The sequence below is a fragment of the Apostichopus japonicus genome, chromosome 6 (genome assembly GCF_037975245.1).
Source record: "Apostichopus japonicus isolate 1M-3 chromosome 6, ASM3797524v1, whole genome shotgun sequence".
NCBI classification, from domain to species: domain Eukaryota; kingdom Metazoa; phylum Echinodermata; class Holothuroidea; order Aspidochirotida; family Stichopodidae; genus Apostichopus; species Apostichopus japonicus.
This window is the reverse complement of record NC_092566.1, coordinates 3,927,635-3,942,037: the sequence shown is the minus strand read 5'-3', so window position 1 is coordinate 3,942,037 and position 14,403 is coordinate 3,927,635. Positions and strand designations below refer to the sequence as shown.

At 36.8% G+C, this 14,403-nt stretch overlaps 1 protein-coding gene across 4 annotated transcripts in view; it reads right to left on the bottom strand.

Annotated features, from left to right (window-relative positions):
- Positions 1–13,024, bottom strand: part of LOC139968711 (cell division cycle and apoptosis regulator protein 1-like) — a 63,170-nt gene extending 50,146 nt beyond the window's left edge. For 2 of the 4 annotated variants that reach the window (XM_071973013.1, XM_071973014.1), the window contains exon 1: positions 12,893–13,024. In XM_071973013.1, coding sequence (XP_071829114.1) covers positions 12,893–13,009 — 117 coding nt within the window. In that variant the 5' untranslated portion in view covers positions 13,010–13,024. Of the gene's footprint in view, positions 1–9,919; positions 10,050–10,077; positions 10,222–12,892 lie in introns of those variants that run through there. The other 2 variants (XM_071973015.1, XM_071973016.1) reach the window with 2 other exon arrangements.
- Positions 13,025–14,403: the final 1,379 nt, after the last annotated feature.

The window sequence follows — 14,403 nt, the reverse complement described above, 5'->3', positions numbered from 1 at the left end:
GTCTACTAATCCTCTTATATCTATGTTCACCCTGCTCACTAACCTGTCTGTATTCTGTGCATGTATTTGTCCCTTCTGTTATTGTTACTTGTCATTCAGCATCTAAAGAAGATCCTGCTAGGATAAAAATGTCAGGACCACTTACTTTCACATAGAAATATAGTTTTATTAATTACACAGCATGCCAATATTCATGATGACTTATAGTTAATATATGCTGTACAATGTACACATAGAGTGACAGAGGCACCTTTGTGTTGATAATAATCCTAGTTCTCAGATTTAAATGTTCAACATGATCCACAACATACTGTAGGTAGAGGATTTTCACTATATTGATACGTTCTTGCAACTGTTGTTAACTTGAAGACAGAACGTGTGCAGCATTTTGGTATGCAACACCACACTACGTATCAACTGATGTAGCTTGGATTGTACAAAGACAGAATATTATTTTCAGATATTTATCAACCACGGTTGGAATGGAAACCTATTGGATTGTTGACTTTTGTGGGTTAGTGACCAGTTTCAAATCTTTCTTAGCAGATCTACACAAACAGAAGAACTATAACACCAAATGCAAACTTGCTGACTATTTAACTACATAAGTTTCCATGAAATTAAAACTCCATCTCTCTGCAGAAATTTCATAATGTCATGCTTTGAGAAGATTATGGAGAATAGTAAAAAAAAAAAAACTATATCAAAAGTAAAATGCACTTGCAACATAAATTTGATTGGTAATCTCTACAACTTCCTGGGAAGTAATAACTGGATAATGCTTTAAAAAACATTTTGATAAAAACAATGTCTACAAACCACACAAAAAATCTTCAGAATTTAAAACTATATTGGAGTGTTGGCATATCATTAATATTGTAGTACACTTGTTCACAACAGAACTAAAACTGCAAAAAGTTTAACAATGAAGGTAATTTGACCAAATTGACCCTGTGAATGGCTTCAAGTAAAAGTCCTTCGGTTACATTAAACCCCACCCCGCCTTTCCCTGGCCCCCTCCCAGGCCTGCCCCCTCCATCACCCATAGAATCAATACCATGTACAGTATGTTATCCTAATGATAATACTCCATTGCTGAACACATTTTAGAGATGGTAGGAGCATAAACTTACATGTACCTTTCTTGATCTTTCACATTAATGTCAAACTTGACTGAGACTGGGAAGTAACTTATACCTAGCAGATAAGGTAATGTGCCACTTTCAACATCAACAGACCGTGTGTCCTTTTCCAATCCTATATTATAACACAAGAGAAGGAATGAAACATCTTCTCTGACTATATATTCTTTCAAACATACAGTAGTTCAAGTTTATTATAGTCTTCACTGGTTTATCCCATCTTGGGCCTCTCTGCAAGCAACTTTGCATGACTACTCTATAATTTAGACAGGACATCAACAGTGCAGAACTATTCTGCAGATTTTGCTATGTAACGGCTCGCTCTAAGCCCTGGCAATGAACTTGCTCACTGATCATCACGCTGCTGTAACAACCAGTCCATTGAAGGAGAGAATGCTGCAGTGTGTGTGTAGCATTGAAGTTTGACCTTGATAAACAACTGACAAGCAGGGCAGTTCCAGACAAGCCCATTGTCTGTTCTCACAGTTGCTATGAGCAAAGTTCACTAATTGTAGGCCAGTGCTATTGTTCCCATATCTGCGGGGGAACTACTGACATCTTCTGCAGTGCAGAATCTTTAGGAGATAAGTTATCATAGATACTTAGCCTGTTAATGAAAAAAGCAAACAGAGCCGGTAGGTTTTCCATGGTGTTTAGCCGGCGCATACGCTGATACAATACCTGCCTGTATGGGCACATAGTTTACTTTCAATGATGTTACTTAAATATGACATACAGTAAACATTGCTGCTGTTGCATTGAGAGTGCTTACAATGAAATCTAAAAACAGATTCCTTTTCTTTACTTTCTTTGTTTTTTGTTACAATGATATTCTTCTGCATTTAATTCTCACAACAATTTAAGATGTAAGTCATTGGCTGATTAGTTTACTGAGTCAATATTTATTTCTAATAAATGAAGAAAAAAGACTTAAAAGAATAAATCGAACAGTTTAGTTTTCTCTTCTTTTTTTCAGACATAACATGATTATTATAAAAATTTGTTAAGGGGACAAAATGTAGTTCTATAGATCAAATTTGCAATATTTGGGGACTATAATAATTCCTTTAATATGGAAAAGACACAACACAATTGAACATGGACAGCGAAATAATGATACAAATGCTGCAAAATGAAGGCTAGAAACATCCGCAGCAGAAAATCACAATTGCTTCCATTTTCGGTTGTAGTGGTTAACTTCAAAACTAGGGGTAAATGAAGCATCATCAGATCACACATGGATCATACTATGATATCTGTATTCAACAAGTTCATCTGGCAAAAATGAACAGATGACAGGTAAGATCATTTATGACAGGACATGTGTTATACCAAACACTTTCAGCTGCAGAGACAAGGACTTGTTATTAGTCTGATCCAGATGACAATATAGAATTCAACTGTATAGAAATTCGTTCATATACCATGCAGCAATGTTTATACAATTTGATAGTTTAGAACCTTTATTATAGTTTCAGTAATGACTGTTTCATCATTTTATGTTTAAACCATTTAACAATCTTATTTCTTTCACTTACCATTTACCATATCAATTGTTTAATCTTAACAAGAACTGTTTTTTGATGTACGCCTATTTATAAATATTTTATAGTTATACTGGTTTAAAATAAATCAAAATCGAAAGATCAATGTTAGATTCTTATGCACAACATGCAGTTCGTTCTAATCAAAGTTAAATCCCCAAAACTCACTGGTTTGGGGATTTACGAGCGATGATACTCACCTGTCTCCCACTCCACTATTGCACTTTCCCATCTACCTAACTACACATTTGGAATATTTTAGCACTGTGCCCTCGCTCACTAGGCACCGCCCACCAACTCCTCCTTCCGAATCTACCAGCCAGGAAGAAACACTACATTTTCGTGAGCGAAATCATTTCAATTTTTCGAACGCTTTTTGGACAAGTTTCGGGACCTATTCACAGATCTACAGTGGGAAGCAAACCTGAACATGGACATTTCAGTATTGGATCCAATTTCTTCCAAAGTATGCAAAGCAATCAACTTGATTTTGAAGAACCTATCAGAAGTCTACTTGATCTGAGCAATAAATGGAGCAAATTTAATTTGTTAAAGCTCCAACTTGCTCTGAACTAATGCTAGTGTTAGATGCCTTCTCCTCACACAGACAATGGATATACTATGCACCATTCTTTATGTGCAATGATGTCAGTGAGGGATGAGTGTAGATCATCACAACGACAGGTCTTCCTTCACATCACAACAACCTGCATTAATAGAACAATTTGGACATACTTGCACAAAAATTCAGTGTCTTCTGAATAAAAACAGAGAATTGGTGCAATGATTTTGTAATTTTACCGTGGCAATGAGTGTATTTCTTTTCTACATAATTATTCCTGCCTGACGGGATAAATTCTGTTGTCAGACATGCATGCACGAGTTCAATAGTCTCCAAAATTATTAAGGTCACACACCCAGAACTAGCCTGCAGCACTTGGATACAGATCAGGCTGCCTTCTCGGCGCCATCTTCTTCGAAAATTCCTGTGTGATGCACATTAAGGAGACAGACAGTGTTTCAAAATCATATACTTCCACTTGCCCTTTCGTCAACAACAATTCTACACGATGGCAAAGGAAATCGGGTAACCAAATGTATTCCTATTCTTCTCCTAGAGCTAAGAAAGTGATTTGCACAGACTGAGATGAAATACTACTTCGAGTACAGATGTACTATCACCACCACGTAAAAGCACAGCAAGATGCACACAGTGAAGGGTGTTAAGTACAGTGAAAGCATCAGCTAATTAAGTTCATACAGTACATTGAGATATTACCAGTAAATTAAGTGAATTAGTTCAAGCAGTCCACAGAACTCTTGAACACTTCATCAACAGAGCAAAGCTCTTCAGATCTATCGATGTTTGGTTTATCGTTAGTGTAATGAATTTCTACCATAGACCATGAGCACTTCTGTATTTTGGAGTTGATTTTTATATCGCCGGTACCAGTTTTGCTACTTGCAAGGACAAAAGAAACATGCGAACTATGCTAACCTTAAAAGATTTTATAAATTAGAAATAATTCCTGTCACATATTTTGTGAAATTTGTGAAAGTCATGACAACTTTCCTAAATTGAGCTATCTTGATTCTCCATGCAATGTGCACTTACAAATATGAAAATTATGCACAATAATGTAAGCTCTGTCACATGGCACCAAAGAAAAGGAGGAGGGGGAGAAGGGTGTGATTGTGTACAAGACAACATCCCAAAAATTTCTCTCTCTTTTGAAAAGAAAGCGCAGGCAAAAACAAATTTTCCCCATCTCAAGGTTTCCAAGTTGTCCTAATGCACTTTCTCTGTACTGATTATGCTGTAGGTTTGCCAAATCACCACCCACATTTGAAATTCCATCTCATCTGCATAAAAATAAAACAAATTTGATTTTCAATGATAATGTTAACTGTCAAGAATGTATCCAAGTTATGTCCAATTTTGCTTTCCAACCTGCAGTTCTTACTCTGGTGGCAATTTTTTTTAGAATCAAACACATCAAAATGACCCGCTAGTTACAGTACCCTTGGTGGGGAATTATTAAATGGAAGGAAGGATGTTTAGCTTGATCCATTGCAACCTTATGATGAGCAACACAAAGCACAGTAAAGGAGCAGTACTGTACACATACATTGCACTGCCAGGCCATCCAACACACCACAATCAAATTTGAAATTCTGTTGAGTTTCACTATCAGACATGTCTAGGCAGATCAGACAATGTACCTGTAGGCATTGTCAGATGAGTGAGATCTATTTCTTATCTGTTGTTTAGGGTGGCATAGTCCTATGAGAGTCTATATCAATCCGCCGGGATGTTCTCCTTCAGGAAAAGTGCCAAAATGCAGTAGGAGAACATCTATTATGATATGTTATTAATCAGGACCTGGTTTTGTGTGGCTTGCATGTTGAAGAGCACTAAAGGAAGTACATGTGATGCAAAAATTGGGTCAATTGAGGCAATTTTAGACCCCTTTAGGCCTTCCAGGAGCAGCACACAAAAACTGTTTACTACTGAGTGAAGAGGTTTGTTTACAAGTGAAGAAAACTTCAGGCTCTGATAGCAAAATATCTACATGGTCATAATATGGAAAATTGATGGTGCCATGAAAGGCCAACTTGTCAGTTATCCAGTGACGGGAAGCAGTTAGCTAGTAAGACCTTCTATCTAGACTTAGAGACTACATTACTTTTGTGATTTATTGTGTAAGTCAATGGAGCTTTTAATGGGCGTATGCTACAATAGTGTCCTCCAACCTTCTAGCACTGAAGGATTCTCCAAATATCATGCCATATATATAGTATATATTGTACATATGCTAAACATTGTTAATTGTCACCATCAGTCACAACAGTTAGTTAAAGTTATTTTGGATATTATATTTATATTAAATTAAGCATTTGTCACCTGTAACCATTTTTCTCTCTCTTAATTATTTTTCATTATTTTCATTTATTTATTATTTAATTTGAGCATTCCTCTGCAAAATGATGAAAAGAAATTAGCCTGCATTTTACCACTTGGCATTCTTGTACATATGTGACCCTTATGATATTCCTTTAACTACCCCAGACTGAAGTGGCAAGTACAGTAACCTTTGATTGTATATGGAGGGGCCCCACTGTAGAGACAACAAATACTATTGACTGGTCAATTGATCAGCAGACTAACCCGTCCATAAGAATCTAGGAGCATAATTTCCTGTAATATTAGGTGACCTCACTTCAGAGTGCAGGTTAAGGAATCAATCAGCTTGTCCCATAGTTGGTAACGCATCTCTTTCATGTAGTAGTCTGGACATGAACACTTGTCAATAGGTAACAAAACATACTGTTTATATAATGAAAGTAATCAAAGAGCATTTTTTCTGACCTTTTCATGGTACATTGTTCAAAGTTCATGAATGAATGAACTTTTCAAGACTATATTGTTCAAAATTTCAAGGAATAACAAAATTTACATTTTGGCAACTTGGTACGGAAAACATTTCTAGGAAATTGCAATATCTCCCACACTATAGACTATCTACTTGAATTATGATGTAAAAGCTTGATATATGGCTTTCACACAATACATCCCATAGAGTTAGACTTATGAAACATACATTATTGCCTAAAATGTACATTTGTATAGATACAGCTGATACCAAACTACATGTTTAGACCTGAAGGTTTATGAAATTCCTTACAAGGGGTTATTTATTAGTCAGAAAAACCGGTCTTTCCCACTACTGTGTAGCAAAAACTGCTTCAAACCAGATCCATCACTCTCGTTATGCTTAGCTGTGGGTTTCATTTCTAGATGCTCTTTGCATAGTATTCTATTGATTCAGATCAAAGTTGCTTATGTACTACCGGTTGAGGAAATGTTATGATTGGCCTGTACTTAGGAAAAATATGACAAACAGCAAATTCAGGAAGTTTTGTGGAGATGTGATGAGAGAGCCAAGGCTGCCTTCCAAATTGGTTGTCAAAAGGCCTAATCTGTTGCAATGCATCTACTGCAAGAGAATTTTCAAACTTAAGTGTGATCTAGACGAAGCTGAATACTAACCAGGCCAAGACTATTTGCCTCTATATATAACAACAAGTTGCCATTTCATGAAATACTAACAACCCCAGTTAGCTCTGACATGTCAGTAACAGCAGTATCTTGGCATGAAAGAGTAGTGTTACAACTCCTGTACTGTAGCTTACTTGTAATTTAAAACAAAAAATGGAATGCACATGTAGGATACACTAGTAACATACAATAAAGACAATAGTTTTCATGTCAGTCTAAGTGTTAGTACTGTACATACAATATTCTGTACCTGTTATGTTGTACAAAGTTGTACTGATTGGCTACAGTACCTTTGGTATGTTATTTCTGTTTTAAAGTTATATTGTTGGATAACATTAAATTGGGTCATATAACACTTCAATTTTATGGTTGGGTATGGTAACATTTGCCTTCAATAAAAGGTCTTTTTGTTTTACATTTTGTAGGGAATTTCATTTTAGTGCCAATGACCATAAATAACTGTATCTGGATTACTGTCATTAGTTAGGTTCTAGTTTGTTATGTTTCTACTCATTTGAGGTAGATTTCAGACACTTCTTCAATGAATTATGCATGATCTGAAATGATACAATTTGTTTTTTCTCACTTTCAGGTTGAAAAAACTGAGCTAGTAAAAAAACATTCTTTTCACATGGCAGTAAAGTCAGTCCAGTAAAAACCTATTAGTTACGGAAGAGTTTTTGCCTTGAAATAGAAGTTAAAAGCTATAATGTATATGTTTGAATGGTAAACAACTCTGTCAGATCCACTGTCATCATTGTAACAACTCCCTCCAATGAGGTCAAAATGACTGGAGAACTTTTCAAGATAAGGTCACTGTCATCACAATATGTTAAGAAACTCCTGTCAACACACTCACTGTCATCATCATAAAGCTAAACTTAAAGGAATAAGGAAGGCAAGGATCGAAAACAATTTATAATATTCAGTAACCTCAAAACCCTCTAATATTTGATTTTTCAGTCAACCGCTTTCTGTTTTCCAGAATACGCTCGCTTTGAAAATTGGCTCCTACGGCCTCACCGCAGTACACAGTAATCCACTATTGATTACGTAATACATTTGAATTTCCATATATAATTTCCAATATAAATTGTCTTTGATCCCTGCCTTCGTTATTCCTTTAAATCCATATATTTTTAAATATAATTTACCAGTTGTTTGCTAGCTTTTGAATAAAAAATTGGCTGCAAAGAAAACCCACCCAAATAACCTGAATAGTTCACTGTACCAGGGAATAAAATTTTGCATAAAACTCTGGTGGAGCAGTTTGAAGTGTCTGAATTTTCTCACTATTAAAATTCTATGGTTCCTGCATAAAAAAAAAACTACTATACATCTTTGCACTTGTGCAGCAGCTTCACCATTTTGCATAAAGACTCTGAATAAATCATTCCCTGCATACAGCTTAAAAGCAAATACATCCATAGCAACAGATCACCACCAGTCAGTGAATTTTCTTATCATTCTACCAACCAATGTATCAAGAAATGTTTTCATTATATAGACTTCTCCATCCATTCCATCTTGGTGTTCACTTTAGACCCTAAAGGCCCGGTCACACTATACCGATTTTTTAACGGAATACTATCCGATTTTCCCGGAGGAATCGAAACAGCCTGTTTTTCGTTCGGGTCTTCTAGCCACAGTGATAAAGGACCTGATTTGCTATCTGTTGAGCCATTCCGATGTAGAATGGCCCTCTCCTAACTTTTGATATTGACTCCGTTTCCTTTTATCGGATAGCTATCCGATTTCTATTTCGATTTTCGTTTTTCGATGTGACATCACTTCAGAATGTAGTCCGTTCCAGAACCCCTCAGATTTGGAGTAGGTATTCGAATATTCCACTGCATTCATTACATTCACTACCACAAACCTCAATCTTCGGCCTAAAATCGGAAAAATCGGACCGTATTCCGATAAATTATCGCTGTAGTGTGACTGGGCCTTAAGTCTCATGAATATAAAAAATTACAACCCGATTGTTCAGTATTATTTAGGCTCTCTTAGTTTGATATAACTAATCAGGCTTTGTGCAATAGGTAAGCAGTCTGCTTTTTAGCAAGTTTTTCTATTAAAGTACTACAGATACCAGGTCAACTTGCCCTATATTCAGTTCATTTGTTGTATGTCATAATCTCATTCAAAATTTGTTGAAAGTCTTCGAAAACCTGTTTCCAAGATATGTACACATTTCAAGTTTGTTAAAATCTGGGGAAAATCATTAAATATGTTCAAACTACGACATGCAGTGTTGCTCTCATCAAAATTTCTTATTTGATCCCTTAATTAGTTCACCCCTAATTACAAGCCTTATCCTTACAATCCTTCATGTAACAACAGCTTGTGCTAGACTAGCCTAGGTTACAGTTGCCTAACCTAGAGGCTACTTCTTTCATTCACTTGGCCTGATAATGATACTTAAACATAGTAGACTAATCAGTGGAAGTAGAAGAAGACCAATAATTTGTGGTTCTACTAGTACTAGTAGTATAGTCACTCACGCAACCATGAGTAGGCTAGGCCCTATACCATCACTTTGCATGTTACCTCATTCTGTGTACTGTGTTAGGAGTCCTGACATCTACTTGAAGACTTGAAGATAGTTGTTTGTTTGAAAGTCAATTTAATCAGTCCTTTATTTTTAAACATGGAAGTTTTAACTAGAACTTGACCTATAGTCTCAACAACTATGGCTAGGCTTTACTGTTAGTCATTAAGTGACCTGATGACGATGAAAGTTCTTGTAATTTGCGGCACTTTCATTAGGTAAGGTATTTCACTCACTGTCAGTATAAAAAAAAAAACCTAGGCTAGGAAAGTTTCTTCCTGGCCTTGAGTATAACTTTGAAGTTCATGCATTTGGACAGAACTGGCTTTAAATAGTTTAGGCTCTAACTTAGGCCTAGTTTAACAATACTATTACTATGCTAGGGCAAGTCTAGCTACAACATGATCTAGGCCTAGGCCTATCTCAAGTTCTCATTCTGGTGAAATCTGATCAAACCTTACATAAAATTATATAGGTGAAAGATCGATCTAAACCACAGAGCGACGACAAAGAGACAGACATTACCGTTGTCTTTTAAAGGCTGAAGTTACCGCAGGCCTACTCATGTAAGTATTAGGCCTAGGCTATAGCATAACTATTAAAATAACACTACACTAACCCTGAAAAGGCTAACAGCAGAATGCTACAGCCTACACAGGCTACAGGTAGTTCGTCCTGTGTTCCGAACGAGAAAGGCAAATTTTATGTTATCTCAGAAAGAATGGCGTATCTTTCTTCACAAATTTCTCCAAGAGAATTGAACAATTATGTAGTTACCTGTCTTTCGAAATTTGAGGGTTAAATGTAAAGTTTCCACCACCAGAACTACGTAAATACGCCAAAATATTGTGACCCTGCTGGAGAAAACCGCATGCTTATTGAACACTAGCACTCAATCGACCTTCATGTTAATTTTGTACATCAAAGTCAAATCAATTTTGCCAGAAGAATAAGTGAGTACAGGCAGACTTTCATCCTTAACGTATTCGATAATTTTCAATTCATTTTGTTCTCATAAAAAGTCCTAATTTTGTGTCATAATATTATTTTTATTTTTAAACATTGCAACAATAACATGTATTTAACAACATTTGAACAGACTGATGATATTCCTTCTATAAAGGCATATATTTATTAAATTGGCAGCTTTTAATGGAAATTTCCAGCCACACGAACATGCGACGCGTCTCTAGCTCTACACGCGATTGTATTCATCGACTGTGGGCAGGGTAAAAACATAACGCTATAAAAATTGTATAATGTTGCAAGAAATGGCTTATGGTGGCACATTATGTATGACTTTATAGTAGCTTCAAACTTTGATACCAAATCTCGCTTTTTCTCTCTAAAATTAAGGGGTAAACCAATTGAATTGTAAAAGGCTGAGCTATATCACACATCGGGGTTACTTAGTCAGTACAACCATTAGGAACGGAAAAAATATGGAAAAACATTGCCATGAAATTCCGTGGTAAGTGATCGATTCGTGTGTTCTTTAGTACAGCTGGGTATCCTGATTATGATACGTAGCGTGTCAAAACTATACAGTAACAACGATCACAGCATTTCAAGGATCAAACACGGTCTGTGACTGGGAGAAGCTATGTCTGGCAAAAGTTGAAAGCTTACCCGTTCACCTTACAGACTTTATATACGTAGGCCTATATGTATGTAATGCGTGAATCAATTCAATAGAAGTTAGAAATCCTAACAATGATGCATCGTGGCACAATGATTTCTAAGCATTTGCGGGTACTAACAAAAATTAATCCCTCTGTTATCTGTCAATTAAGTTTAAGAATATTTTAGAAGGTTACTGTAAGCCGATTGCAACAGGATTTGAGTTTTCTCAGTGGTTAAGCTTGCTTTCATTGAGGTCCTTGATGTGGACTTAATGCAGGCTCCTTAATTTATGCGTGTAGGTTCTTCCTACTAAAATAGCTGCAATTGGGCCTATAGTGACTAGCAGTGGCCAGCAATAGGCATTCCGCGGGTAACATCAATAAAGGTTGCAAAGGATTGCATTTATTTTTATGTTGTGTGGCGGGGGGGGGGGGACAGGAAAAGTCCAGAGGGTTTGGGCATATTTATTCACTATAAAGAGACAATTGGAAATTTCCAGAATCTTTGCTATAGGCTGATGTTCAAATGGGTACGGCATAATGCTCGTGATCAAATGATTTTAATTAAACGCTCCCATCTTTCATCTTTGAATCATTGCCAAATGACATTTTCGTCATCTCCACTCGACTCCAACCATTCCCCTTGGCAACAGGACGTACTCAATGACCGTTCTACTCGAGCACAGATATCATAAGTAGAGTATGAAATACGATGGCGCACTTTACATATCCATACCCGGAACCGTATATATACATATATACAGCTATGATCCATTCTGAGTTCCTTCACTATATGGAGAAACTCTAATCCATACGGCTCCGGGCGGATCAAACATATCATTACGGAGGGGTCACTGGTTTGGGATCGTTAACACCTTCCAACATGCACAAAACAACGACCAACATGAAAAAATAAAACTTTAGACATTAAATGGTGCAATTTGAGGCCATTTTCTAAATCAAGACTATAATTCAGGTCTAAACGCATAGATGTGCCAAAAAAAAAATCAACTGTTAAATTGAATGAAATTTTTACTGAGGTTGAAAAGTAAGGAAAGGTGTATACCCACGCCCACACCCACTTAACCAGCGCCTGCTATCAAGTGTGAAAACGCATGAAAACCGTATATACCTTGCTAGAAAACTCAAAGTATAATATTTCCCAAAACATGCATAAGATCAGCACCATTTAAAACTTACATGTTACTGAGATCATATTCCGATATTGAAATACTACTTGTATTTACATGACCGTCTTACAGACGTGAATAAACAGATTAAATGGAGTAGTGGAATGCATTGAGTAAAGAAATTAATATATTAATATTACAACTGAAGCAATTACAATCGGATTGGTGCATTGCTATTAATTGGGAGTAACAGTAAAATCTTGCTGTTAGCTATATTTATAAATAAGGAAACGAATGATTTTGTTAGTTGAATGCAACTAGTATCCGATTTATTACATTGAAACTTATAGGCAGCTAATCCGGGATTCCTGTCTTGGCCCCATGTAACTGGTGGACCCTGGAAGGACATTGAGTTACCATATGCGACGTATTTACATATTTTGAGTTTTCGAACTTAAACAGAACATTATTATATTATATTTATACCGATAGTATGAAGATTATGGTTTAACATTCCAGGGTATAGGCCTAGTAAACTGAAACAAGAGGGGCAATATAATAGAGGATGCAATATATATAACGTAACGTTCAAAATAATACTCAATATTTAATTATAAGTTTTAATTCATAATTCATTCATTTTGTTGTTAATAATGTCGATAATAAAATTAGTTCAATAAGACGTCCGATAATTGTTTATTAACTTTAACAGTGTGTTATTGTAATTCGTTGAATTTGGTATTGTAAACACCCCAGTATTTGTAAGGAAATCTCTGAACCCATATGTCCCTGCTGATGGCCACATGCATATATGACTCGAGCATGCCGCAACCATCTTACCCCGTTCTTTCGGAAGTCCTGTCGGGTAGCCACAACAATATCCCCGGCGGTGGTGCATCGTGCTGGTGTCATGCAATGTTCCTCTCGCTTTCTCTGTACGCGTATTATCCTATACATCGTCAATCTTCCCTACTATAGCCTACATGTTCAGACGTGCGTGATGCAGCGTATAAAGAGCGTCAGGCTTACAACAGGATTAAAATAGTCCCGCTTCATTAGGTTCCAAATTCCTTTCAACCCAATTGTCTGTTGAGTTGGGCCCAAATAGTGCTGAGCGGCGAAGCCTTGTGTGATTTTGGGGATTACTGATTGTGGATTCGAAATGTCATGTGGGGTAGACTAGTGTCTTCTTGATATCAAATTTGGGTCCTTTCAACAATTTGAAAAAGTTTTTCGATGCGCAGGGTACACTTTCGTCAGAGCATTTTATGTTGGATGCGACAATTGCACGTCCACCGCAACGTTGTTCTGTGAAAAAAACACTTATCGAAGTAGAAGTCAGCTGATATGAAGTCGGTGTTCATTCACGGTCGTTACATGGACAAAGTTTCAAATGGTCTAAGGGGTGGGTTGGGAAGGGGTGGTGTGGTTCGTAGCCCTTGCGATTAACTAAGACTGAAACATATATGGTAAGTTATGTGATCGGCTTTTGTTCTTTGTTTGTTGTTTGTTGTACTAGTAGTCCATCGACCAGATACTGTATAATGGTATGTCCGAGACTACGACTAACTCAGACAGCGTGATCCGTTACAGTTTACGTGACCAGTTGCAGTTATTCCGTTGTCACACTGAAGGCAGACAAACCAGTCTGAGGCATTATAAGGCAAATGTAGGAATATACTCGGAAGAATTGTTAAACATACGTAACTTACACAGTTATTTAAGAGTTGCCATGAATGGTACTCTTTGATTTCCCTTCCCCATTCCCCTCCCTCTTTCCCTTCCCCTCGACGATCCTTGCTTCCTGTTCCCAAGTTCCTTGCTAGCTCCCTCCATCCAGCCATACGCGTTCGCCTATATTATATGCCCGTCAAAAATCGCGTTGCACGGTGAAGCCAATTCGTTTCGCTTTAGCGCCATCACCTCATTTGACGGCACGTCAAAGTACCCCGTTTGTCTGAACGTGAAGAGATTGAAAAGTCAGTCCGAAGTAAAATACAGCCGAGTTGAACTTTCAATCTACCGAATGCTTGGCCATGCGTATGGAAATACAACAACAGTAAACTATTACAATTCCATAATATCTTTAAAACTCACATTTTCTTTGGTAATCATTAATATATCGAACATTCCCATATCCACCATAATAGTGAAAGTATAGTTCCTCATTAACAAGTGTTTCTGTGTGGATGCCTGGATGAGGTTATTTGGTAATCGTTCATTTATCAGTGTCGCTGGAAATCGGGATGTGGTTAGATGTGGTTAGATTTTGGTTAGATTTCTGCGGCTGTGTTTGTCACAAAAGACAAAAATTGTCTATTTTCCTATTGAACATTTATTTGGCACATTTA